This window comes from Anas platyrhynchos, chromosome 1 (assembly GCF_047663525.1).
Source record: "Anas platyrhynchos isolate ZD024472 breed Pekin duck chromosome 1, IASCAAS_PekinDuck_T2T, whole genome shotgun sequence".
NCBI classification, from domain to species: Eukaryota; Metazoa; Chordata; class Aves; order Anseriformes; family Anatidae; genus Anas; species Anas platyrhynchos.
Genome location: NC_092587.1, coordinates 58,818,173 through 58,845,604, shown reverse-complemented (window position 1 = coordinate 58,845,604; position 27,432 = coordinate 58,818,173). Strand labels below are relative to the sequence as shown.

The following is a 27,432-nucleotide window of genomic DNA, read 5'->3' as shown; positions in this document are numbered from 1 at the left end:
AACAAGCCTCAGTAAAATTTTCATTTAAGTGGGAGAGAATTTAATTGTTTTGCTTTTTTTTTTTTTTTTTTTCACTGTCATCTCTCCACTAATTCAGAAAGATGTTTGAAGGAATTTTGTTTGCTTGTGTCTTGGGCATAAATAAAGAATGAGCACTGCTCAGGAACCGACAGAGTGTTGTGAACTGGAACTAAAAATGTAAACACGTTGGAAAGGCAGGAGTGTATACGTGAGATTGTGTATGTCTAGATGCATTTTTGTGAAGTGAAAGAGTTTATATAATAAAAATTTTCAATCTATGGAAAAAGACTTTGTCCATAATCTAGTTAATGATCAATAACTGTTTTTGTTTTCTCCCCATTTCACTGTTTTCATTTGTAGGCTACAAAAAATGAGATCAAGCCAAACTATTAAATGAAGGCTGGTACTAAAATGAATTTGTTATTCAAACTTAAAATCAGAAATCCTGTCTATTCCCTAGCTGTATGAAGTGCACGTACTATTGGAGAAAGGACATAAACTGGATGGGTGGACAACTGCATGCAACTGACAGCTGTGGAACCTGAAAGGGAAGAGCAAAATGACTGCTGATTGTAAATCTGTTATGGCAGCATGATATTCTTGGCAGGTGACCCTGTGTAATAAAGAGACTCATGCAATGAGGATGCATGCTGGAAAACAGCCAAAGTATGGCATTCAATGTTGTACATTTGATTGTGTGATAGTAATAGTGGCTGTAGCTTGATGCGTGCTCAGTACATGAATAAAATGGTAGTTAAGATGCCCAACAGAGACATACTAAAATATAATAGCCAAAAATGTGTCAGAATATATTTTTTAAAAGGAAAAAGGAAGCCTCTCTGGGGAGAAGGTGTGGTTCATGGATCCTGGAGTTAGGTTATTGGGTCAGCAGAACCCCATTGTATATAATCTGACAAATCTCCCCAGACTGACAGTGCATCCATTACTTATCACACTGCCCTCACAAAGGCATCTGATGAAAGAATCCAGAGTCAAATACTTGGGCAAGATTGAGCAATTCAGTCCCTGGGAGAGGTGAGATTAGAAACACAGTGTGCAGTAGCCAGCTGGGGCCTGACTATGGGTAGCTGTACTTTGTGCTATTGGTGGCTGAGGCTCATTGTAATGCCTGGAAATCCTGTGGAGGGCAACAGCACGTCATGGAGCAAAGGGATGGATACCCAGGAGAGGCAGGTTCCGGAAAAAAACAGCTAGAGCAGTGTGTATGCATGACGATACAGAAACAATATAGAAATGGAAAAAAAAAATCCAGAATAGGAGAAAGACAAGTTGTGTTTTGCAACCCGCTCTGTTTAAATGGCAAAACAAATCATTCCTGCTTGATTTTCTGAGGACTGCCTTACAAAACACTAGCATGGAGTGGTCCACTTGTGAGCACAGTATAAATAATTCCTGAAGAGAGCTGTCTTATTGTTTCTGTCCTCCCTGCCAAAGCTTCAGTCTCCACCAAAACATGTCATTTCTCTTCAGCCAAACTAATCAAATTTTGAAAAGTTTTCTGGTAACTATGCACTTGCTGAAAGAAGTTCAGGGAAATTAACACAACCTGATTTCCTATTGAGCTCTAACATGGGCCTGACTGGCTTTGAACTCTAAGGTGCAAACAAACTCTTCAGCGTTCATTTCCCATAGCAGGGCTACAGGCCACGGCCTCATGCTCACAAATCCTGTTGGATACAATGGAAACCCTGCTTAGAAACCTCAGATTCTAGCTGCTGGACAGACTGGCTGCCACCAGTAATAATCCCCCTGGCAATGGATCAGTAGGGTGCTGTTCTGCTTATCGACAGAAAGTCCATGCCAGAAAGTCCATGAGGCCACTCTAGAATTGAGTTAGGGCTGCAACTAGAGAGGCCTTAGAGACCTGCAGAGGTCTAAAAGTTTCTGGCAGATGAGAAAGTCTGGCCTTAGAGGAGGCACATACATGGTGCTTTACAACACCTCTTTCTGATATAGACAAGTTGGGGCCCAAGATGGCTTAAGGATCGAGCCAGGGAAGCAGCCTTTATTGCTATTATGTTCTCTCTCACCTACCCACCTACTTATTTTCATCAAACCTTTAGGGATCTCAATTTTGATATTCTACCAGAATAGGTCAGCTCAGCAATGTTTGAAAAGCAAGGATGGCAGAAGGATGGAATAACAATTACAAAGCTTAACATTTACAGCAGAAGAGGAGGTAGACACAAAAGCACAGTCAGAGTAAAGAGAAGTCACAGTAAAAAAAAAGCTAATAATCACTCCCCACCCATGGTATTTTAACTGTACTCAGCTGCTTTGTAATGGTCTTCTTGATAAATCAGATGCTTTTGTGCAGGCAAGCTTTTGACACCAGTTCTCTAAAATCCACCAAACACATCATAAAGCATTATGAACCATTCTTCACCCAATCAATTATTTAAAAAAAATATTGGCTGCCACCTATTTCACCTTTTGCCTTTGATGATGCCAGGCATCACGCTGGGTAAACAAGACAATGTTGTTCAAGGTTTCTTGGAAAAAAATCTCCATTGTTATTATTTGGCAGTCACTAAATTCACTGCACTGAGGAAATAGCAAATGATAAAACTGAGACAAACAGACACTCCTCATTTTCTCTGTTCATCCCCCTCTCTACTTCTACTCTATTTTAAAACTGGATACAGAAGATCAAAGGATCATGTCAGCATGCAAAACTTTTCAAAGGGCTGTTGGAAATCAGTATGGAGAAATCAACAATGTAAGACATTAATTGTGAACAGTTTAACTATCACTGGGGAGAGATTGTCCATACCTCTGAAAAACGGTGTAAAATGTGCTACAAGAAATCATATGTGGATTATGAACTCTGTTGGAAGTGTAAAGTCAATGCAACATTAGAGGTCACGTGTTTAAAAGCAAAAAGGATAATCACCGTTCTTAGGAGAGTTATCATTTATAACAGGCCTTGTAATTTTTTTCCACTGTTCAACCCTTAAGAGCAGGGTAATTCAAGTGTACTCAAATTCTCACCACTACAGGTAACATGGATGGTAACATTTGTTAAACTGGTGACAGAAAGCATCTCACATAAAGTACTGTTCATATAAATGTAAAAAAATACTCCCAGATCTCTTTCTTCTGATCCGTCCTTTCAAGCACTCAGATGCATGCTCTTTCTAGTAAGTATTCCTCCCAAGCATAGCGTCCACTTCACTACAACTTCTGATTCCACAGATAAGGACAGAAAATGGCAATGAAGCACCAAAAGGTATTTCTACATATCAATATACAGGGAACAGCATATCCCCAAAGTAGCCAACTTTCAAGTACAAGCTCATATACTGGATCATACAAGAGCTTGATTAGCAAAAACTCTATTTCCTAAATCAGAGAATACTATTATTTACCATTTCATTCCTTTATGGACAGTGTACGAGTTAGTCTGATGCAAAAAAAAAAATAAAAAAAAATAAAATCATCCATCTGCAAAGTGAATGTTTGTTCAGCTTCCTTTCTACACATTTACATGGAAATGGGAAACACTGAAATGAGAAAATAATCTGTTTGAGGTCAAGATATTGACTTAAACAAATATCTATATCTATCTAATCTATATCTATCTAATATATCTAAAAACCAAACAAGGATGGATAAGAGTGTCATGCTATATCTGTCCTTACCCCATGACCTGTGTTTTAATTTATGAATTTATGGCCGTTTAAACTCAAGTTGCCTCAAAATGAGAGTATGTGGAGATACTTCCTATGCTAAGCTTGTTTCTGTCACTCATTTTCATTATGGCATGGGATATTTAAGTTTAATTTTCTGCTTCATTTTGTTCACTATGAAATTGCCCTTGGGATTCGTTTAAAACAACATTGTATTAGCAAAGTTAGACAGTCAAACACAAGACAGGAATTTCCACAGCTTCCAGAATTAACGCAAACAGTTTGGAAGCAATCTTGTAATTTAGCACTTAACATCAATCTCTACTCACAGTTGGAGTAAAATCTTTGTGGCAAGAACAGGGACTACCAGAGCACCGCAGTACTTCTCATATCTCCTGTTAAAGTACTCAGTGTTGATTCGTACTGTAAGACTAAGTGAGTCACAGGCCTGAGCTGTGTGGTGGTTCCTATCTCGCCTCTGAAGTGTCCAAATGGAGGCACCATCACAAGAAGAATCAAGAGTAAAATATCTAGGGTACAAGTGCGTGCATTTGACTTGGAGTTGTCTCAGGGAACAGGCTGCCAAATTTTTTGAGGAGCAACAAAATACACGTTTTGTTTTGCAGACAAGTCCATCGTAACACTGTGTCCTTGTATCAGCTATTCAGGCATAAAGCAGTATTCCCTAAAGTCTGTGATGAAGATCAGTTTGTTTCTAAATACCATTATGGAAAGCAAAATTGACCTGATCACATGCAACTCAAAGTGCTGATCCTAGTGATATCCTTTTTCCAAGTACAGCCCATAGCTTCTTATGGCCTTTTTTTTCACAGAACGTCAAACTATATACTTAATCACTGGTGTAAGCAACACGCACTGGAAAGAAAAACAAGAAAGATGAAGAGACACAGCCTGAAAAAAGGACATCAATATTCTTTTCCAAATGTAGCAGCAGAGCTAAGAGGAAATAGAGTAATGATTAGAAGTGCTAAACTGGGACCTCAGTGTAAAGTGTTATCATGTCCAGATGTTGTTTTTGCCTTTGACAGTAGTTTGAGGTACAGCACAAATACATATCTAGTGATACACTCAGGCACCCAAATGCATTTCAAATACCTGTATTATCTTTAAGAAACTGACCTTTACATATTCTGCATTCCAGTTCACCTGCAAAATGACAAAGATGGTGATGGGGTAAAAATAGCTTGTTTAAAAATGGAGTACATGATTTACTGATAGTCCATAATTTGTACTAGCTGGTGCATTCAGTAGTTATTCCAGTAATGAGCTGAAGTAGTTCTCATGCCTCTACAAATTGCAATATTGTCCTGGATGATGATTTTAAATCCATGTAAATTTGGGGTATACTAGGTGCGTAGGACTGGTCCATTTCATTGTACACAGCATTTTTAACAGTTCATTGCTGTTAGAAGCTTTCTAAAAATAAAAGTCACTTAAAAATGGACTTCTTCCCTTGAACAGACTAAGCATATCTGAACACTATGCAGCCAAGTTGAAATACTCCATCCATCTTCTATTCCAAAACAGATTGCAAATAATGAGCAAATTGGAATATTCTCTGCTTATAGTATTTAGCTTGTGGTTAAGGTCTTTCTGAATTTCTGGGTTAGCACCAGCTCACTAGAAAACTGCTGTAGATCAAGGACCAGCACAGCTCACAAAATTCAGTCTCAAATCAACCTTCCCATACTTAACAGATTCTTGTGTCAGCATGTGTCCCAAGCTGAAACATCTCAGCCTGAACTTGGCTACAACCTACAATGCAGGGATGCGTTTAGCAGATGAGGCTGGTGGAAACAGTGGAGCTTACTGTGTTCAGAGGGTCCAAAAGCAGTAGAGGAAATAGGTTAGCTGATGCACTCAAGGTAAAAGGGAAGACTTTTTTTTTCCTCCCTCATTCACCACGTTTCAAACACTCAGATTTTTACTGTGTAGCGTGCCACTGCTTAAGTGGAAGAGGAGACAAAGTGGCAAGATTTTTCTTTAGGTTTCTGCAAGCCTACCAAGACTGCATGATTCCGTATCAAACAGCTACCCTGCAAAAAACATCTTGGGCAACAAAACTGAGCATGCTTACTGTTCTTTGATGTGTACATGTATATATACAATAGTATATATAAATATATATATAAATTGGTAATTACCAATTAATTATCCCTCATTATAACAAGGGACAGTAGGCTAGAGGCTTCCTTTTTCACCCCACATAAAACACATCTGATTTCTTCAGACTAAAATTACTTTACACAAAAAGCTTATTTAAAATGATAAACAATGGGAGCCATATCTCCTTAAATGTGTTTTGGTAACCTTTCTTTTTTTCTTAAAACAAACAAACAAACAAAAAAACCTACTATGTCTCAGGTTAACTCTCATATTGCTTTCTTACATAATTTAACATGTATAAACATACAATTTGCATTAACTTCAGTCTTCCTTAAATCATCTCTTTGGAATAGCAGCTATGGGATGTTCATTTCTCTTGACGAAGTACTAACATGGCTTAGGTTAAATTCCAAATTCCTATTCTGAAAACATCCCCCTTCAGCTAGCATAGCTGGTTACAGAGAAACATGAATTACAGAGGATCCAGAATAATTTTCACAATCTTGTTTAAAACATCATGATAGAGTGAAATAGAACCACAACTTTGTTTTACAAAACATATCTTTTATTATACAGATCATTTCAATAAATTTTCAAATATAGATTTCAAAAAGTTTTTTGAAATAACATGATAATACTTACTTTTGAAATCCTTATTGCTAATATGTTAAGATTTGTCAAGTTTTGCCAAGTGTTAGCTATTGAATATTTGTGTTTAAGTGTTCAATAATAATTAACTCATAATTTTCTAGTGCATATATGCTATCCTCCTAGGGATTCAAATAGTACTCTGATTTACAGGTTGTGAAGAGCTTGAATATGTCTGCTAGACTCAAATGGGAGCCATGCCTAAGTTACAGAAAAAAAAAAAAAAGCAGCTATTGAGGTGACAAATAACTAAGAGAGGAGATGATGACTCAGCTGTAAGAGCTAACAAATTTATACATTTCGAGATGCAGCTCTAAGTCTTTTCTTAGTCTCGGGATTAAACTGAAATACCAGAAACTACGTGACTGCCTGGCCCACAGCATTCTGGTATAATCACAATAAATTGGGGAATTCAAATAGATTGTGAAGTGTTTCATGTGCAACAAATTATATTAAACAGGATTCTTTAATGAAATGTCATTTTTGACTCATGCAGTAGATCATGTACTTTGGAGGGAAGTCATTAGGGCAAGTCAGGCTCCAAGTCGATTTCTTCATATTGTTCCCCAATGCATCCTCAAAAAGCAGCAAGGTAGTTTCATCATTACGTAAACTGAATTTTGACTTCTTTGCTGGAACCATCAGCAAGGGCAACGACTTGGGGATGATTTCTTATCCTATGGAAATAACCTGAGCCTGTGCAGTTTGCAACAAGCCAAACAGCTGTCATATATATATATTTTTTAATTATTGACCCATGTGACATTGAATAAGAAAGAATTTGGTATTCCATTAATAAGCTCTCAAGTCACTTGCTTCTCTCACACTATAATTTCAAAAACAATCTTGCAATAGTCGTAGCTTTCTACACCACTGTAACCTGAATTTGATTAATAACTACTACAGCGCAGAAATTTAACAATGTTGTTCAGATTCTGATGTGAAATCAAAGAGCAGTATATACTCTGAAAATAGATTAAGACGGTTCTTTATTTTTTACGCATATCAGTATCACTGATTTGCAAACACCATAAGATAACCGATTTCTGTAATTCTTATTATGCCACTTCAAAATATACTATATTAGAAAAAAAAATACAGTTTATAAGTTTGCAATTATATTTTGATAAGTTACTCTACCTGATTGCTATGGGACAGAAGGAAGGCAACTTAGGTTAAAAGTCTTACTCAGAAAATCCAAGAATGACCAGAATGCAGTCTTAGAGACCTGAAGATTTAGAGGCACGGATTTTTTTTTTTTTAAAGAGTTTTATAACATAACTCCAGAAGAATCAGAAATAATCTGAAATAACAAAGGATAAAAATCACGACGATATTGTGATCAATTTTCACAATGGAAAGGTTCAGGTTGAACATGCCACCTGTTCAAACTTTTGGGGAGAGAACATGAGAAATCTCAATGCTAAGAAAAGCTGTCAGATAAATCATGTCACGCATGTGACCCACACAAAATCATTATCTGCAAAAGCTCCAAAGACATTAGCACTTAAAAGAGGTTTCCAAAGGCTGAAATCAGTCTTTCTAGTCACTAAAGGAAGATTCACTATCAGAACTGTCTTCTGCATTCCCATCATCTCCCCAAGCAGGCACAGGGGCATCTGGAGTCCTGCAGGCAACAAAAAGGTTGTATGTTGTAAATCCTAGAAGGTTGCTGAGAACACAAGTAACTCAGTAGGACGTGCCTTTTACTACATCTGTATGCACTTTATATCCACAACATTTAACACATAAACTGTTGTGCTTTACAAACGCACACCTCATTGGTATTGCTTCACCTAGAACTGAAAGATAAACACTAGAAACTGTAACTCACTGGACATCAAAACTCTGCAGACATCAGTATGAATGCACACCTTTAAGGTTATTGGAAATTATGATAGATCACTAAGAAGTAGCAAACATTTGAAGAGAAAGTTGAAAGCAAGCAATACTGATTAATTTTTTTTTTTTAATCTTCAGAGGTTCTAGGGCTGAAGGGAACATGCTGTACACCATTAAGCAGTGTAAATAGTACATGAAAAAAATAAGACAGGAAATGAACAATATTGTATCCAACTAAAACTGCAGGGATAATTTAGAGAAGCAAAAAAGAATTACTCAGAGTGGAATTTGGCGAGAACACTGGGTTAAATTTGACATGCAAGAGCAGCCATGGGATTTTTATTGACTATAAATGATCAGACCTCTGGTATTTAGTTTTGATGAGAATATTTAAGATGGATCTTAATATTGTGTCAAAACATTTGCTCAGGGAATCTAGTGGGAATGAAGGATAGGGAAGTAAACCATCTAAAGAATATCTAACACTACTGATTCTAGATGCTGGCTTTCCTTGTCGTCTCCCTTCTATGTAATGAATTTAACAATACAAGCAAGATTGAGCCTAGTAAATTCTGAAACCAGGGTATAGAGTATACATACAATTATATTTCGGGAACGGAAAGAACAATCTTCACAGATGCCTCTTGTATAATAGTTAACTGCTCCTTTTGATTAAACATAAAATTTAAACTAATCTGATAATTATATTGTTTGTCCTGTTATTTATCTTTGGGTTACCTCTCTGTGTCATGCCAGAGAATTTCTTATCCAAGTTTAGTTGTTTATTTTAATTTCTCTGCTGGAAATCCCAAAGGTACATTTAAAGTGTTTATAAGCATTCTGGTACAAAAGTGAGAAGGGCATTAAAGAACTGTAAGAGAGCCTTCTCCCTGCCCCCTGCACACCTCCAAAATAAATTAAGAAAGGGTTTGCTCTCTCATGCAAATACCACTTCACAATATTATTTCTTGTTGCCACGGTAATGACAAAACAGAAGAGTTGTGCAAAGACATGTGATCTGGAGAGAGCAGCAAAAAAACCTCTCCTCTAGTAAAGGAGACGAAGATGGCAGTGAATTCCTTTACTTCGGGTGGGCAGGACAAAATCTCCTGGAATTGTGGACCAGCAAGAGAGAGAGGATAAGAAAGAAAAGTTAAACATAGATACACAGATGAACTGGGAGCTTAACAGAATAGGCTATTTTAAAAAAAATAAAAAAAAGAAAAAGCATTTGTAAAAAGTCAGGAAAGGAGTGACAACAGAATTAGAGGTAAAACAGCCAAAGGGAGAGATTAAAAACAAATCTATTAGTAGTTAGCTTTTCTGCAGCCACAGAAAAACCACACTCAGTCACCAACAAGTAGCTGGGAGAGGCTGTAGTAAGCGACTGAGCATATAGCAATATGTTAATTTTCCTAATTTTCATTGGGACTGAGCGAACAGGCCTAAACAGCCTGAAGACGCAAGAAATGTGGTGTGAATGGTAGGACATTAAAAAAAACCACAACAAACAAACACTATGATATCAAGAGAAGAAAGCAAGAAGATGAAAAGAAAGGTTCCCTATGATTTCTTAAGATGTACTAAAATGAAATAATGTGAACAATGCTGGTTCTTCAAAGAGGCACCTTGCCAAAATAATTAGCTTTCTTTAATAAGGTAGATTAGCTGTAATGTTTCCAAATCAGTAACAATTTAAAGACAACCTGCCTGAACTTCAGCGTTTCACAGAATCCTTGAAGATGGACTGAGACCAAACCCCATACCTATTTCATGAGCCTCAATTCACAATAATGTTTCTGTCTCAGCTCTGTCTTAACCCAAACCAGACAATTTGAAAGCACTTTTTTTTAAGCAAACACTTGAAATTTTAGCTGATTATTATTATTATTCAATCTATCAAAATCCACCCAAACATGAAAAAAATAGCAGCATTTACATAAAGGTATGGACCACGAATGCAGAATGAGAAAATAAATTTAACGCACATAGAAAACCCATTTGATAATTCTGTCTCAGACTTGCGCAGATGCTTATTTAAGTTCTTTGTCTAATTTTTCATTTGATCAGCTATGTTATCAAATGAGGAATAACTACTTTAGGCTTACTAAGACACTGGGAAGCAGCTAGGAGATAAAGTGACTCAACATATGACAACACTCCTGGTTTACTGTATTTTCATTATTTTATTATACTAATTGCTAGTTTCAGAATAAACCTTTCCAGAAGTTAAGAAGGCTTCACTGGAAAAGAGAAGAAAACTAATACAGTGACAATTTCTGCAGAGGATACAAAAGTAGCATTGAAAATGAGTATCTAATCTTAGTAGCCTTCACATCAGGTTTAATCAACAGTCACAACAGTGAACTGTTGACTTCAACTTACCCGGTCCACACTGAATTCAACCTGTACATTTTATCTAGAGCAAGGGAATCTGGAAACAAGTGTGTTGTCCCTCACACATAAATAAAATAAAGCTTGTTCTTATTACACTACAATAATGACATTTGGTTACCAAAGTGGTGGAAGAAAGTTTATGGGAAAAAACTCATACTCAATGCAGCAAAGTCAAAATGGCTACTGACATGTTATTTGATTCCCCGTTGGTAGATGCATATTGTCAAATACTGCCTTGTCATTGCTATATTTGGTTCCTTGAACCTGTGCTAGGCTTGGAAGAAGTCCTTCATACCCCTCTCTAGTTGGACTGGTAAAGTCCTGCAGCTTTCTATCTGGAAGGGTGCAGTATCTGACATTTCAAGCTCTGCATTTCCTGGGCCTTACCTTGGATTAGACAATACTGAAAAGACAGCTCACACTTGAGATTGCCCCCCTCCTAGATACTGATGGCCCTCCTCAGACCCTCTTATTATACAAATGGTTGAATTTCCCTCCCTACTCAAAGTTACAAATTTGAAATATTACTTACTCAAGAAGATCTGGATTTAGCCCCTCAGAAATCATTTTGTTTCGTATTGCCATTACAGGAACACCCTGTGTAGGAAGAACAATATAAGAGTACTGGAAACAAATAGGTGAACTAAATTCCACAGATTCTTTCAGACACACTTTCACGTCGCTCATTGAACAAGAGCATGGAATGATAGTATCATTTGCCATCAGTAAGAACCTAGAAGTGAGTAATAACAGAGATAAAACACTTCTAATTCTCATATTCATGGTAAAATGCCTCAACAAAGTCGGGGGGTGGGGTTAGCAATAGACAGATATATTTGCAATTCATGCAAACAAGAATAGTGAGATGAAGCTAAGTCTATGGATGAGAATGTGAAAAAAGCACAAAGTAGCACAAAGACAGCAAAGAATAGCTGTGCTGGAAAGATGAAGAGGACTCAACACACACAGAACGTATAGATGAAGTGGAAAAAAAGGCAAGAAAAATACATCTGCTATAGCTCTGAAAGGATACCCTACGGCAATGCTAAAAATTGGGAAAGTCTTTATAAAGCATGCAGGAAAAAGACAAACAGGACATTGGAATAACAGCACAATTTAAAAGGGACTCCTCTGAATACAAGTAATTGTACAGTCCGTGTTGAATCTTCGATGACTTGTGGACAGATTTTAGTCAGCTATGAATGTGTTAAAAAAATAAATAAATCATTCACTGCAAGCCCTTCCACAGCTTCTGCACTTTATTTTAGTCAGCAACACCTAAACATCTCATCTTGGATCGGATACTGAAGAACATGTCTATCCACGTCATCTTACAAGGTACATTCCAATAAAACTGTTCCTGTGTTTCCACTGGAGTTGCTCAAAGACAACTTGTTGCTTCGCCATCCCCTGTAGCAGATGATCTGAAACACCAGCTGGCATATGGTGTGCAAAGAGGGCAGGAGAGGGGGGGTTAGAGGATTAAATTTCTGAGCTCCAATGGACAAAGCTCCTGGTTGTCTAGGAAAGACAGGAGATGCCTCAAAACCTAAATGAATGGTACTGCAGGATTCTTTTGGTAGAGGACAAACAATTTCTGTCCAAAATAAATAAAAAGTGATAAAATAATGAGCAGCCATGACTAATGTTCCAGAGAACTGTGGTACAAGTGACAGTTGCAGTAGCTAACCTGGCAAAGTGAGAGCTAAGCTAGTTGGTTCAGTGTGTCTTCCGTGTGCAGTTTTACATTAAGAATCCCAACATTTTTGTGTGAAGATTTTGGAATAGTGCACAGACAGATATAGTTAGCAATCTATAGGGAATATAGGCAAAAATCTGACTCAAACAGTTGTGAGGTATTCTTATAATATGGAATTTCTCAGTAAGTTGCAACTAATGCACATTACAATGGTGAAAGCAGTTGAATATTTCATGACTGCTTAAAATATTCGTTTACTCTAGCAGAGATTTGGACCCCACACAATCCTGTATTATCAAATGTTTTTCCCCAGGTTAGGATGAGTTCTTTACCCCAGCCAAGCATATTAAACAAGCTGAGCTCAGATGCCACTGATGAAGTGTTTATGCATCGGTTCAAACCAAGTGAAAACAAGATACTCATATTTGCTGTCAGGGAAGGGGAGCTTAGTATATGAACTTCTAACAATGGACTGAAAACCGTTATGTGATCATATTCTCATTTGGACAAAAGTCTTATTCCAAAATTGTAGGCATCAAAATATGTAAGAATCACTTTAACACAGGGTCTATTATCTGTTATACTTTAAAAAAAATATATATGGCAATATGCTAAACACACTAGATTTATAAATTAATGAGCTTGTTTCATAGCTACTGTGAAAGGCCTTTAAGATCATATCTATTTGAGAAAGCTCTTCAATACTTGCAGACTCAAAACTTAAAGAATTTGTAGAACACAAATTCTCTGAAGCTTTAATGGAAATAGATTTTTTATTAATTATAAAATAGAGGAATTTTGTGCAATACTAGCCTAACCTTACTGTTGTAGATTCTTAAGTATTGTGATCATCCATATACAAGTACATGCTAACTCATTAATATTAAAAGACAATTCTTGTGGGAATTCACAGCCTTCTTAGCTTCCTAAACATCTCGTAAATCTTTTTTTTTTTCTTTTCTAAATCTTTTAAGCATCTTGTGTTTATAAACAAGAATTCTGTATTCCTCAAAACAATTATAAAATCTACATTACTACAGAGAATTAATACAAACATGGTTGTAACTCAGATGGGTAACTCAGATGGCTAGGCTTCTCCTAACCTAAGTCATTGCTTTTCATAGCAATGACTTAGAACTTCTGGTTTCTGCCCTCTGAAAAGTATGATGAAAAATATATAATAAACTGATACTTTAGATAGCTGTAGGCAGATTTACAACAGATAACGACAGAACCAAAAATCTTGCATGCTTCTTAAAAAGTGATGCATGCTGGTAGCCAGAAGAGCTATATTGCCAATAACTAAACTATGACTAGCCTGAAAAGAACTGCAGTTTTCGTAACTGCAAGTATCTGGAGCTCAATGGCATAGGTGTACTTTTCTAACATTAGAGCCAAACCTAAAGTCCCATCCCCTTCATCCAATTAACATTTGATATAATCCAAAACACTACGCATTCAACATATTGTACCCCAGCCCTACCAAGCTGGTCCTGCAGCTCAGCAAGTATGCAGGTCCTGGAGAAGACACAGTGCAAGTAGCAGTCCTGTTGCAAAACAAGTTTTGGCTATCCAGACCGTGCAGAAAGAGGTTAGGTATCATTAATGTTAGCAATAACTTGAGATCAGTGATGCAACCAAGTTTGGTTTTATTTCAGTTCTTTAAAGCAAGGATCAATCTATATTAGGCCAATATTTGCCTCTATGTAGTCATGTTTAGAATCCAGTAAAAATGTTTGTACTTTAATACACAACTTATCTGACATCCTAGACTGCTCCTCTCACTGTCAAAACAAAAGTTGTGAATATTTATTGCAGCAAATATGATAGAGCTTTTGTAAGGTTTGCTCAAATACTATTGCTGTACATCTTTAAAAAAACAATTTATTATGGTAAACTGCACTCCATCAAAATGAGTTTGTTACTGTCCCCCAGAACAGCTATCCTCAGCACAAAAGAAATCTCCCTTTGCGGTGTTAATTCAACACTAAAAATATAGTGGGACATAAATAAACGATTAGATCAAACAAATTTTCAGCTAGAAACTTAATTCCGGCAAATAAATGACATTAACTGAACTGGGTGAGAAGACCAAGTTGGCAAATAAAAAACCACACATTAATTTGTAGTATGGTAGTTTGACTTTCCTACCACACTGTTTACAACTGGCAGAGGAGTCACCAGGAACTGCCAGCACAAAGGATAAATGTGGAAAGTGAGATCTCACTCCTCGAGCAGCCACCAAAAAAAAAAAAAAAAAGAGTCAAAGTAATTAGACCATCCAGCACTTTTGCATCCACTTTGAGATCTGGAATTAAACCAATACACTAACAAAGTGTTCAGCCCTCTGCCACTACTGCACTACTAGGTTTTCCAAATGGTTTGTAATAAGCTACCCATAAACTGCGAACTTGTGATTCAAATGAAAAATAAGGTCTGGAACATCATTCAAAGTACTAAGCACAGCAACCGTAATAATTACTCTGAAGAGAGAATGAAATCATGCAGTTAGTTCTAACATAAGCAACACTTTACTAATACTACAAGTTAGCAATATTTTCCAGAATTATATATATTTTAGGGGAAATTTTCCAGTGATTGCTGGAAAACACAGATTTTTTTTTCTTTGTTTCCAATCTCATGTTTTTTCAGCTCTTTTTTTCACGCCCACAAAAACTATGGAATGTCACCAAGAGTCTCTCAGCAATCTTTACTCCCCTTCATTCATTTTCACGCAGGTAAATATTGAGATTTTACTCATTTATTTTCTAATGATCCACAGAAAAGACCACAGATAAAGAGGGAAACAAAATGTGTATTGTGAAAAACAGGGAGCTGAAGTGGAACCAAGTAGTTAACCAATTTTTATCATTCTATTTTGAGCCCTATGGGAACATCCAACACTCTGGAATATACAAGCAAAGTTTTGTTTTGTACCCTACAGCAAAAACAAGCTGTAAGCACGTCTGCGTGTATGTAATGACACCAATTCTGTCAGAGTAACTACACTTTCAATCAAATGTTCTATAACTCCAGCTAGCTTCACTCTGCATTTACACACCTTCACACCTTCAGTTCAGAATTACTTTGGCAGAATTTTGTAGGAAGATCTTGCCAGAGGCTGTCTGCAGGAATACACTACATTAAGTCATTCTTTAGAGAGGATGTGCTAGAAATGTGTCAATATTATCCTAGCTTAAAGATTATTAATGTAATATAGATCTTCTGGTAGTTAATGTTCACTTAGAGCTGTGTGTGAAGTTTCACTTAAAAATAACTGCGTACCCAAAGAATGATTAGAGAATTAACTTACCACTTGTACCATTTTGAGATATCTGGCGTATCTTGGGTCCTTGGCCACAGTTTTGATATTTTCTGTTACTACCTCTGTTTTCTGTAATGATTCTTCATGTACATTGTTCTGCTGTATACAAAGAAGATAACACTTTAGTGGTTAGGTATGCAGACCAGAAGTAAGGAGAGATTTCAATCCATAAGGTTTGTAACTTAAGGGTAAAAAGCAACTTTTCTTACCTCATGAATATTCTGACCTATACTCATAGTACTACAGATTTCTGAGATGTATGAATGAATACACAAAACCCAGCTCTTTTGTTATTGACTGTTACAAGTGTGACTATTTAAATACTTTCAGCAACAATTTAAAGTTATTGCCCAATACATGAGAAAAAAAAAAAATCAGTACTGAATTCAAAGGCAGTATTGTCAAAAGAGTTATAGCAGATACAGGTCCATGAATTATGAAGTTGGAGTAGTCAAATAAAAATGAGGAGTGGAAAATAATACAGACTAGGGTTACTTTCCTCATTGGACTTGATTTATAACAAGTTGATCAAGACAAGCAATAAAATGTGCAGTGATTAGCCAATGCTACAAGACATCTTCGTAGGCTAAAAAAGCTGTTAAGTTCATTGCATTCAATAAATAAAATGGAACTAATTTAAATGCTTACTTTATAGGATATATATATATATTTTAATTTTAAAAGATTATGTATAATCTCCAGCAGGTCCAACGTATTTCCTCTGCAAACTATTCAACTTCATACAGAACAAGTAACTTTTAAATTGTAATTTTTAGTACAAACCATTAATGGATGACATAATGAAATAAAAGAATCTTTGAAAGCAATTAATTAAAAAAAAAAATAAAAATGACGAGGAGCTGCAGTACTGTGTAAATGACAACAGAAAAACGTGTATTTGCTATTAACCTAATGACTTGAAAATAGAATTGGAAACCTTTTCAGGAGTATTTGTCCCTACCCTAATATCTGAGAAACTTTGAAGAGAACAAAATAAATCCAAGTTATTTCCTAATAGGAGTGAAACCTGTAATGCCTGCTCTCCATTCTGACTTCTGTGTTGCTAGGAGCAATTAGTCTAGAGATACGATGTTTAACAAGCAAGAAAGGCAAGAAGAGTACTCCCAGCTACTGTTGCTTCACAGTCACACCAAATAAGACAGAGTGGAGATTAGAATTGAAGATTCCCAAATACTATAGCAGGTGAAAGCACAAAACATCTTAATATCGATCACTTATAATAAGCTGGCATTTTCTGTACATAAATGATTACACATATAAAACATTCACTGTAATAACCTCTTTAAAATAAAGTCTGCTAAAAACTTCAATTTGAGCTGAAAGCTCATTCTAAAAGCAGAAAATAACTGGAATTATGTGATTTGAACTGCTATTTTTCATTCATGACCTTCACAATAGCCTGGTGTAATTTATGTTCATATTTTAGTGTGATTGAACAAAGAGGAAGACAGCATTTACTATTAGATTTCAGTTAGTTCTAATGATTTAAGCCAATTTTTTAAGAAAGGATATATCCCTTTTTTGTTTTAAAAGCCACTCACTTAAAGTTTCATTAATGAAAATGTATTTTTAGATCTTTACAGTTGGCTTGACTGTCTTCTTTAAGTAGACTTGCTTCTTCCATCTATTTTGGATGAGATTAGAAACTTGATATGGAGAAGTATATTAAGAAGTATATTCCTTCAGTACATTAGTTATTTTCACTACTTACACCACATTGAGGTGAGACAGCTGCCTGTTGATCTGTAGTAGATGCCGCAGGACCATTTGTAACACTATTCACATTTGCACTGGACACTTCAAATTTGACATCTTCTAGGCCAGGAATAGAAGATAACTGAGCATACAAAACATGATCAAATAAGCAACGAGCATATTCTAAGTCTACACATACAAGAAAGTCTGCAGTATTCTGCTTACAACACATTCCCACAGCTAAGTTTCAAATTGGTGAAACTGTAACTTTTTATCACTAGCTTTTGTATTTTGATTAAAATAAATAAATAAATAAATAAATTCCTATTCAGGTGGCTTCTACAACAAAAAACCCAAAACACTCCATTGAAGCTTCTTATTAACACAGGGCTGCAGCGCAGGAAAGGCTTCAACAGCTTCCCAGGATTTTGCTACTGCATGTATCAACCATGCAAAAAACTGGGCCATCTTCTCTGCTACTTGTTCCACAGTGAAAGAAATCATGAGCAGAATGACTGTTACCTAACAACAGATGGAGTGTCTGGTTACAGATTTTGTAATTTTTGGTGTGTCTTTTTTTTTTTTTTTTTTTTTTAAGAAATGCTGAGATCAGATATTACATACAAGCCAGATATCTATCTGAAGGAAATTCAATTTAACACGATTATGCAAAATGATCAATACTGGTCATTCCTCAGTATTTTGGAACAAATGAAAGTTAATAGTTGCTGTTTGTATTACTGCAGTGTTTTTTTTCCACAAAGATCTTAATGAAGGGTTTCAAAATGTTCTGTACCTGCTCCCAGGAGCAATTTCTGTTGTCTTTTCTATCATTAATGAGAGGACTGATTAAAATTTTATATTTTTTTTTCTTTTAACAGATTAAATAATAATACATATCTGTAGGTTACCTCCCTTTATTACTTTAGCTGAAGAACATACATCAGACACATTTGAGTTAGTTTAAAGCTTTCTGAGGTCACATTTCAATACCAAAAGCTTTACAAGGGATCCATCTGGTTACTCCTTCCAGCTGAAATCTTTACAATCCAGCACCACTTACAAAGATGCTTTTGCTTTAAAAAGGAGTCAAGAACTTATTATTGATTGTATGGCAAATGCATTTTCATACTATAGCTTTTGCAATATAATTTGCTTATTTTAATATAGGAAAAATTCCCTCCACTTTCTTAAAACCAAATTTTGCAATAAAGTCAACACAAGGAAGCTGTCATTTAGTTCAGCTGCCCTTTCATGATCCATATGTTCCTTTCCAGTCCTGTACACATAACAGGGACAAAAACAACATTTCCACTATATGCTGTCTGCTCCTTTCTTCCATATCCACTACACGTTCAAGCATTACACAATATCAATGGAAGGCATGCAAAAAGATAGTTTGCCTGGTAAGCATTTTCTGTTAGCTGCTTCAAATCATCATAAAAAACTTATTTGCTCAATTCAAACTATGAAAAGGAAGCTAGTTTATATGATCTGGGAATCTGTCATTGTTAAAAGTCAAATGAATGCATACAAACCTTGGCATCCAGTATATTGAGGGTTGTTTCTATTTGTTGGATACGGAGAGAGAGTGCTGACAATTTCTAGGACAGAAAACAAGTAGGATGTGAAAACACTCTCCTAGGCCACTTGTATATATGCAACTGTTCACATTCAGCTAAACAAAACCACTTTTGGTTTCAACCTGCTGAAGGCAGAGTAGAGTATAAATGAGATAACACTGCTATGAACTAAACAAAGCAACACCATCTCTTTTAGTACAGCAGCTACTGTAGATCAAATTTCAAATACTTTTATTAAACAGTATTCCCAAATAATGACAGACAAAAAGGAAGACAAGCTACGTACAAAAGAAAGCCAATATATACAGGGTATTACTTTGGGCAACTGGAGAATAATGGGAAACATACTGTACTCTCACAGTAAACCAAAGTAACTTTCTTCAAAGCTTTTTCCAAATGTTAAAGAAGAAAAGATGCAATGCGTGCGTACGTAACTGAGCACATACAAAGTAGAAAAATCTTACAAAGAATACATCAGGTGAATTAAAGGCCTATATAATCAAAAAGTATAGTGAACCAGAAGGTTTATATTGCTGCAGGTGTACTTTAATCAAATTTTGACACTTTTTTTTTTCTTTTAAATGCAACGTAAGTTTTTCTAAATAACTCTATGAGAACTGTCACTCTTTTAGCTAATCATTACCATACTCCAACAGACCTGTCCAAGTGAATCTGGCTAGCATGCAGGCTGGCAGATATGTACCATTTTGACAGCTTTCTGGCACATTGGCAAGATTCTGCCTGGCTCTTAGGCAGAACTTTAACACCCTAAGAAAATGGCAGTTCTGCCAATATGCTAGAAAAAGTAAGAAGAGACTGACAAGAGCTAGTCTTTTTGGATAGTGCACTGACTTGTTTACAGATGGCTCTTTGTTCATGAAGAGGAGTATAATCCTTTTGACAGGAACTATATGGTCTGCAACTAGCGGGGAATGGGGAGGAAACATGCACAAAAGTCAGTTATATAACTTTACAGGTCAGTTTGACTAAACAAGAACCAAGAAACTTAGAGGTGAGGATGGTGTCAGCCTTAAATTTCCTGACTTCTGTTGCTTTGCACTGGGACCTTTCATATGAAAACACTTCTGTACTTCAAAAATACAAAAAAAAAAAAAAAAAGTTTTTCAAGGAGTTTATAAAGTAACTATTTAGTCTCTTGCTTAACAACATATTTAGGTTAACGGGTAACTGTTTTATTAACTAGACATCACAGCCTTGCTCTCTGCTGAAAGCGGCTTTATATACACCTGTGCTTTGATTTCTATAGTGTCTGTGTAACAGGTAACACTGAGATCACACAACGGTTTACTTTTAGATGACTGACAGCATCACAAGGCAGTTACACTGTCCCACATATAAAGATAAAATAGGTTAAAAAAATCCAGATTTTTTTTTTCCCTCTGAGGCTCCATATGTTGACGTGGTAGCCCAACTTTATACTTGTTACAGGTCCGGATCTAAACTTTACTAACAAATAACGGAATTTCTCAGATTACTTGGCTTATTGTAATTAGGTTTGACAACTGGTGCTGGCTAGGGCTGTATAGTAGCCTTCTTAAGTAAACTAGTGAACAGTTACAAAAAATGCTAATGACAAAAATGTTAAGCTTCAAGTCACATTAGAAAACACCCTTTATACATGCCAAGGAGCACTCTTCTATTCTGTGGTGGATACTAGTCCTGTCAGTCTGATATATTTCCATTGACATTAAATTTAGCATAAAAGCTTACTAAAAATTTCTAATAAGTATTTTTTTCTCTATTCCCCCAAAACACTAAAATCAACTGCATCATGTTCCATACTAATTACTTGACAAAAATGTCTCTTTTCACATAAAATTATTTACTTTCAGAGTTTAGCATTCCATTCTTTTAAAGTAAAGGTGGAAAAACTCTGAAAGCAAGTTCTGATGCAGTATTCTAGAACACAGTTGAGAGAGATACTGACTGTCACATGGTTTCAGCGCCATAGGAATACAGCAGCCTCTTTCCAGAACAAGAACAACATATTCACAGATTGAACAACTCCAAAAAAAAGTCTTCATATATCAAAGTTCAAAGACTATGCCAAATGCAAAAGTTCAAGGACACTGGGTTAAGTGTGATATAGCAGGTCATGTGGATACACGCTGGTGCAAAAATCTGTCCTAACAATTTAGTCAGGATGAACCTTGAACAGAAAGCAGACTAAATTCTAAAGCTACAACCTTTAATGCAGCAAAAATACCAAAGTGAATGGTTCTTACTGCTAGGATTTATTTTCACCATATAAGCTAAAGGATGGAAAATAACAAACATACCTCTTCACAAACAGTAGAAAAGCGGTTCAGAAATTGCACCGTGTGAACCACAAACTGGTTTAGAAATGCTACAGTTCTTTTCTGCTGAATAGCAGGAACCTGCATTAAACAATATAAGAAAACGAGTTTACATGTAAGTTCTCAGATTTGGACTGAAACACCTGTTAGAAATGCAAATATTCTAGGAAAAAAATATATATATATAAAAATCAGCCTTAAGTGTGCTTGATATGAATGCATAAGTACATAATATATACTTTCTGTTTGTGTATGTATATATAGAGAGAGAAATCCTTTTCCACTAATAATCTACGAAGCGTACACTTGAAACGCTGAGGGATACCTAGAAAAAAGAACAACATCTACTGAATAAAGGAATGTAATCTTATTTAAGAAAATACTTCTGGATGAAATGATGAACTATCCTGAAAATTAGCATTAAAATAAATAAATAAATAAATATATATTTTTTTTTTTTTAAAAAAAGAGGGCAAAAGTCATTCCTTCTGAAGCTTAAGGAAATTAAAACTTGGGTCATCCACTCAAGTTACAGCTGAGAACATCAAACCCCAAAATCACTAGTAGTAGAATCTCTGGCTCAGTGTTTAGGGACTATATATAGGGGATATATATATATGTACATATATATATGTGTATATATATATATATACACACACACATTAGGGACTGTATATTTTGTTTTCAAGCAGGGATAACCCTAACATTAAACTTCAGTCACTCCTCCAAACTCGGATCTGACGCAGGCGTACTTTCCAAGCTAAAAAGCAGAAGGTCGCGTTTGTGAAGAAGGGCAGTGGGTGCTTGTTACGGTGGCCAGCTCGCACCTGTACTTAACCCACCACAGGAGGCTGGGGTAGGGCACCCGCACAGAAGGGGCCCCAGAGCAGAGCGCGGTGCTGCACCGAGGTCTCTCTGGAAGCCGGCCGGGTTTTGACCCAGCGCAGGCCCGCCGGGTTTTGACCTCTTCCTCGGCCTCACCCCCACCTCAGCCCTCGCCCCGTGCCCCTGCACAGCAGCCTCCGCTGCGCTTCGGCCAGAGCCCGGCCGGAGCCTGAGGGGACGCCTCCGAACCGGGGCCACCGCGGGGCAGGAGAGGGGAGGGGAGGGGAGACGGGACGGGGCCCGCCCAGCAGCCGAGCCCCGGGCGAGGCGCAGCCCGTACCTTGGTGAGGTCGATGCCGGAGCCCACGATGGGCAGCCCGTCCGCGTCCATCCCCGAGGGGCGGCGAGCACCGGGCAGCCCCCGCCCGCCGCACCTCACGGGCAGCGGCCTGGGCACGGGCACAAAATGTCCCCTCCCCGCCGTACGGGAGCGCATGAGCGCTCCCCGCATAGCGCCTCATGGGAAGTGTAGTTCGTGGTCCCTCTGCCAGGGAGGTGTCTGCCTGCTCTGGGGGTGTAAATGATGAGCTCTGGAAGACCCAGCGGTGTTCTGAAAGAGTTTGAAGAGCTGTAACCGTGTCATGAAAGATCCCTGTATTGGATCTGAACAACTCTCTGAGTTGGGAGGTAATAAAATTTATTGCCTATTAGTAAAAGGCTAGAGAAGTAAGAAACAAAGGAAAGAAACCAAAAACACTTTTTCCCCCATCCACCCTCTTCCACCTCTGCCCTCTCGGGTGGCACAGGGGAATGGGGGCTGTGGTCAGTCCCTAACACTTCGTCTCTGCCACTCCTTCATGGTCACTCTCTGCCCCTGCTCCACGTGGGGTCCCTCTCATGAGATGCCGTCCTTCCCCAACTGATCCTGCGGGGGTTTCCCACAGGCAGAAGCTCTTCAAGATCTGCTCCAACATGGCTCTGTACCACAGGGTCCATCCGTCAGGAGCAAACTGCTCCAACACACGTGCCCCATAGGTGGCAGCTCCCCCCAGACTCCGGCTCCTGCATGGGCTCCTCTCCACAGGCTGCAGGGGAACTTATGCTCTGGTGCCTGGAGTACCTCCTGCCCTCCTTCTTCACTGACCTTGGTATCTGCAAGGCTGTTTCTCACCACTTTCTCTCTCCCAGCTGCTGTTCAGCAGCATTTTTTCCCCCCTTTCTTAAATATGTTCTCGCAGAGGTGTGAGCAATGTCTGGCTCAGGCCAGCAGCAGGGCCCTTATCTAACATGGGGCAGCTTCTGGATTCTTCTCACAGAAGCCACTCCTGTGGCACCCCACTACCAAAACCTCATCACATGAGCTCACTACAGCAGTTCAAATTGCCGTCTTGGCAGAGGAGGGATGGCTTTCTGTGTGGTTACTGAGCTCGATCAAATCAGCCAAGGTGTATGATGAACACCAAAATCTGTGTATATGGAAGAACGGCGTTACAGACTGAGACCTTATCTTGCTGGCTTTAGTAACAAAAATATAAAGAACTCTGCTACCCCATGCAAGTTCACCTGTGATACTTCAGGAGAACAGCAACATAAACAAATTTGATAGGTTTAATATAGTTTATAGGAATTGTGTAAATTATTTTTGTGGAAAGAAACTGTTAAATGAACCAAATGAACTATGTTACCACCTTAATTACCTCAAAAAAATCCCTAAATTACATATAAGAAGCATTAATCTCATTTACCATAAAATGTCCACACATGCAAGAAGCATTAATCTCATTTACCATAAAATGTCTGTAATGTAAGTTTTCCAGGCAATACTACAGCAATTTAATAATGTAAATGCTTAGTTAAATCTTATCTGAATCTATTGGTCTGTAAAGTTGGACAAAAATCTCACAAGAATATGATCTTCTGTGAACTTTATGGTACTTCCTGCTTTTAATTTGGCAAAAGAAAACCACTGCGTAGAAAACTGCAACACAGCACTTTTTTTTCCCAGCTGGAATTAGGAAATGCAGGGTATGAAAAGTGAAAAACAGAGAGTACAGGAAAATGATCCTTTTTGTTTGTTTGTTTTAAACTTCTTGAAAATGTTTTAATTGAACTGTTTTGTTAAACTGGAGCTTACAATAGTTGAACCCCCAGTGGAAGAATTTATTTAAAACATAAAATATAAATTGATAATATCCAAATTTACACTGTGTATGATTTAGAAGTGTATTTTGTATCAGCATGCATATTAGATGATGAATATCAAATTAAGGAATAAATACTTCACAGTACTTAACTGATAGTAATCGATGCCCTACAGATGTGTATGTACATATGCAGGTGTTTAAAGACAAAGTCATGAAGGGAAGATTAAAGACTAACAGTTATGAAAATGCATTCTAACTGACATGAGCATTGCGAAGATGTTAATCTCAGAGATGCTGAGGCTAACTTGGAGTGCAAGTTGGAGTGCAAGTTAGCTGAGGATAACTTGGAGTGTAAGCAAAAGCTGTGTGTACAGCTCAAAATTTCGTCTTCATCATTAGCAAAGAAACATTTTGTCTTGTGATTAGCATGCACTAAGAAGTAAGGACAACAGCATGGGTTTCAAAACACTGAAACTGATCTGCTACATATATTTTTATATGCACAAAGTCAGAGCTGCTAGTCAATTGCAAAACAGAACTGCACAAGCTGAAAAAACTGGCGATTGCTACTGTAACTTACAATGTTCATATGCATTTTATATGCTTATATACAGTTACAGGTCCCCAGACATAAAATTCTGTTAGAATCAGCATAGAACTCTAATAGCTATACAATTGAGAGGTAAGTTAAACAGAAACAAAAAGCTGATCCAAAAAAAATTCCAGACATAGTGTCACCTGATCCTCCATAGGGGCAACAGTTGTTTTTGCTAAGGTGGTCCAATGAACAGCTGAAAAGGTCAAAGTGTGGATTAGCATTTTTTTGATTTCCCATGGAGTCTTCTAACTCCATGCTTATGAAGGGAATTCTGGCAAAGCTTTCCATACAGAACTCATATTGCCTTAGTGATTTTCCCCCAACTGAATCAAAAAGAAAAGCATCTACCTCCGTAATTTAGGTATGTCAGAATATGTACAAAGCTAGCCAGCAGAGAGTTCAGATAATTATTATCCTTGACTGTTAAGCATACTGAGAAATGCAAATCTCAGCTGTTACACACGTTCATTTTAAAAAATAAAATGAAAATTAAACAGTAAATGACTTGCAGTTCTCTGAAAACAGCTCTTTCATTTTCAATTTTCCAGCTTCCATGCTAAGGCAACATCAGAGGATTAACTAATTCATTTGCTCTGTAGGGAAGAAGTTAGGGAGCATGATAAAAAACATCAGGTCTTCATTTTTATTTTTATTTTTATTTTTAAATACCCATTTTACACATGAAATAATTGATAGGAAAAGCCTTGAACTTGGCAACATCATCCCAGTTCTTGGTAAATTGTTTTATGTAGTCCTTAAAAACAGACTTAAAAACCAAGCATCTTGCTTTCTGAGTTATGTACACAACAAAAGTATTTCTGCCTGTTGCCCCCCTGCAGTTTGAGCAGCTCCAAATACAGAATAATAATAAAAAAATACAGAATATCAGTCAAAGTGTACATGCACATGCCTAGTGCAAATTGCCTTTGTCAATGTGTACTGAGTATATTGTATGATATTTGGCATACCAAAGTGGTTTTGCACTGAAGGGCAGAAGAAAAGCTGTTTCAGTTTCACCATAGTACATATGCAGGAGTATAGCAGTGCCCCAGTCCAATGCTTTCTTTCAGACCCACAAAGATTTTCAGCTGTGTTTGTGAGCCAGTTATATCTCCTGTTAAACCTATTATTCCCTGGTCAAAATCCGTGGATAAGAAGTGAATGAAGTGTTATATCTTGAAACATCCCCACTCATCTTGCAGGTTAAGTGCACACCAGTCAAGACTGGACAGTCTTCCAAAGCTATCTTAATATTAACACATTGTGTAAGTTCTAGCTCAGCATTTTCTGGTTTCCTACACACAGGGATTTCCTTTTGGTTATATATGCTCAGCCAGTTGCTTTTAACTCTCTACAGCCCAAGACAAAAAAGGGAAAACTTATTTATTTATTTTTATGGCTTTTAGGCAGCTGAGTCCAAATGGAAATCAATTAGTGTGTCTCTGGCAAGCAGAACACAAAAGAGTCCTTCATTATATGGACTTGAGGGACTTGAGTCCTATGGCAACACCTGGAACAGGTCCACTGGATCCTCTGGATGGTGACAGGGAGGAGATGAGTCAGACTGCTGCTCACTGCAGGAAGCATATTAGATGCAGTAAGTCCACTTGCTACATTACAAAGGAGAATGGTGAAGGTCCTTACAGCTTGGCTGCTTATCTGCACTTTGAAAAAATCATCTGTATTCTGGCACATCGTTTAAGTAGGTTCTGCTTCCCATTTCTGGAAGGAAATAATTTAAAGCACAAATAATACATTTAATCGAGAAACAAACAAACAAAAAAACATATTTAATGCATTCACCTGCAATTAGTATATAGATTTCCACAGAACTTAGGCTATATTCAAGCAGTAATGAGCAGCTGGAGGTTTCCTATAAAAGGAGTCTTCTGTCCAACAAGCTACTGCACGGCACCTACAGGAAGGCTGGAGCTGGTTAATTCATAGCTGGTAACTGAAGGCTGAATATAATGGAAATTCCAGCAGCATCACAGGAAGAAGCTGTTTTTGCCAGGCTGAAATTTTCAGCAGATATCAGGCCATGACCTATCTTAAAGTAAGTTAAAAATATTGAAATGGGATTATTACTGCTTCCACTTTAAAACTAAATATTTTGAGATGGTTTTTGGATGTAATCTTTGCATCAGGATACACATCGTGTCCAACAAAGTGATGAGAAACTTCTGAGAAAAAACAGTAAACAAAACAATATTTTTTTATAAGTATTCATACACAGCTTTGTGGTGGTTTAACCCAGCAGGCAGCTGCTTTTTTCTTTCTTTCTTTCTTTCTTTCTTTCTTTCTTTCTTTCTTTCTTTCTTTCTTTCTTTCTTTCTTTCTTTCTTTCTTTCTTTCTTTCTTTCTTTCTTTCTTTCTTTCTTTCTTTCTTTCTTTCTTTCTTTCTTTCTTTCTTTCTTTCTTTCTTTCTTTCTTTCTTTCTTTCTTTCTTTTTAAAGTAAAAACTCACGGGTAGAGTTTAATAAGTTTAATAAGACAGAAGTAGTTTAAGTAGTTTAACAAGACAGAAAAGGAAGGGAAA

The 27,432-nt window shown here is 37.1% G+C and overlaps 1 protein-coding gene across 3 annotated transcripts in view; it reads right to left on the bottom strand.

Annotated features, from left to right (window-relative positions):
• Nucleotides 1-22,649, bottom strand: part of WASHC3 (WASH complex subunit 3) — a 57,101-nt gene extending 34,452 nt beyond the window's left edge. The window contains exons 1-7 of one of the 3 annotated variants that reach the window (XM_027449322.3): nucleotides 22,492-22,649; nucleotides 21,309-21,407; nucleotides 18,964-19,029; nucleotides 17,442-17,567; nucleotides 15,698-15,808; nucleotides 11,218-11,282; nucleotides 7,419-8,073 (exon numbers count right to left, since the gene is read on the bottom strand). In XM_027449322.3, the coding sequence (XP_027305123.1) occupies nucleotides 7,989-8,073; nucleotides 11,218-11,282; nucleotides 15,698-15,808; nucleotides 17,442-17,567; nucleotides 18,964-19,029; nucleotides 21,309-21,407; nucleotides 22,492-22,647 (708 nt within the window). In that variant the 5' untranslated portion in view covers nucleotides 22,648-22,649 and the 3' untranslated portion in view covers nucleotides 7,419-7,988. Of the gene's footprint in view, nucleotides 1-7,418; nucleotides 8,074-11,217; nucleotides 11,283-15,697; nucleotides 15,809-17,441; nucleotides 17,568-18,963; nucleotides 19,030-21,308; nucleotides 21,408-22,491 lie in introns of those variants that run through there. The other 2 variants (XM_027449325.3, XM_027449328.3) reach the window with 2 other exon arrangements.
• Nucleotides 22,650-27,432: the final 4,783 nt, after the last annotated feature.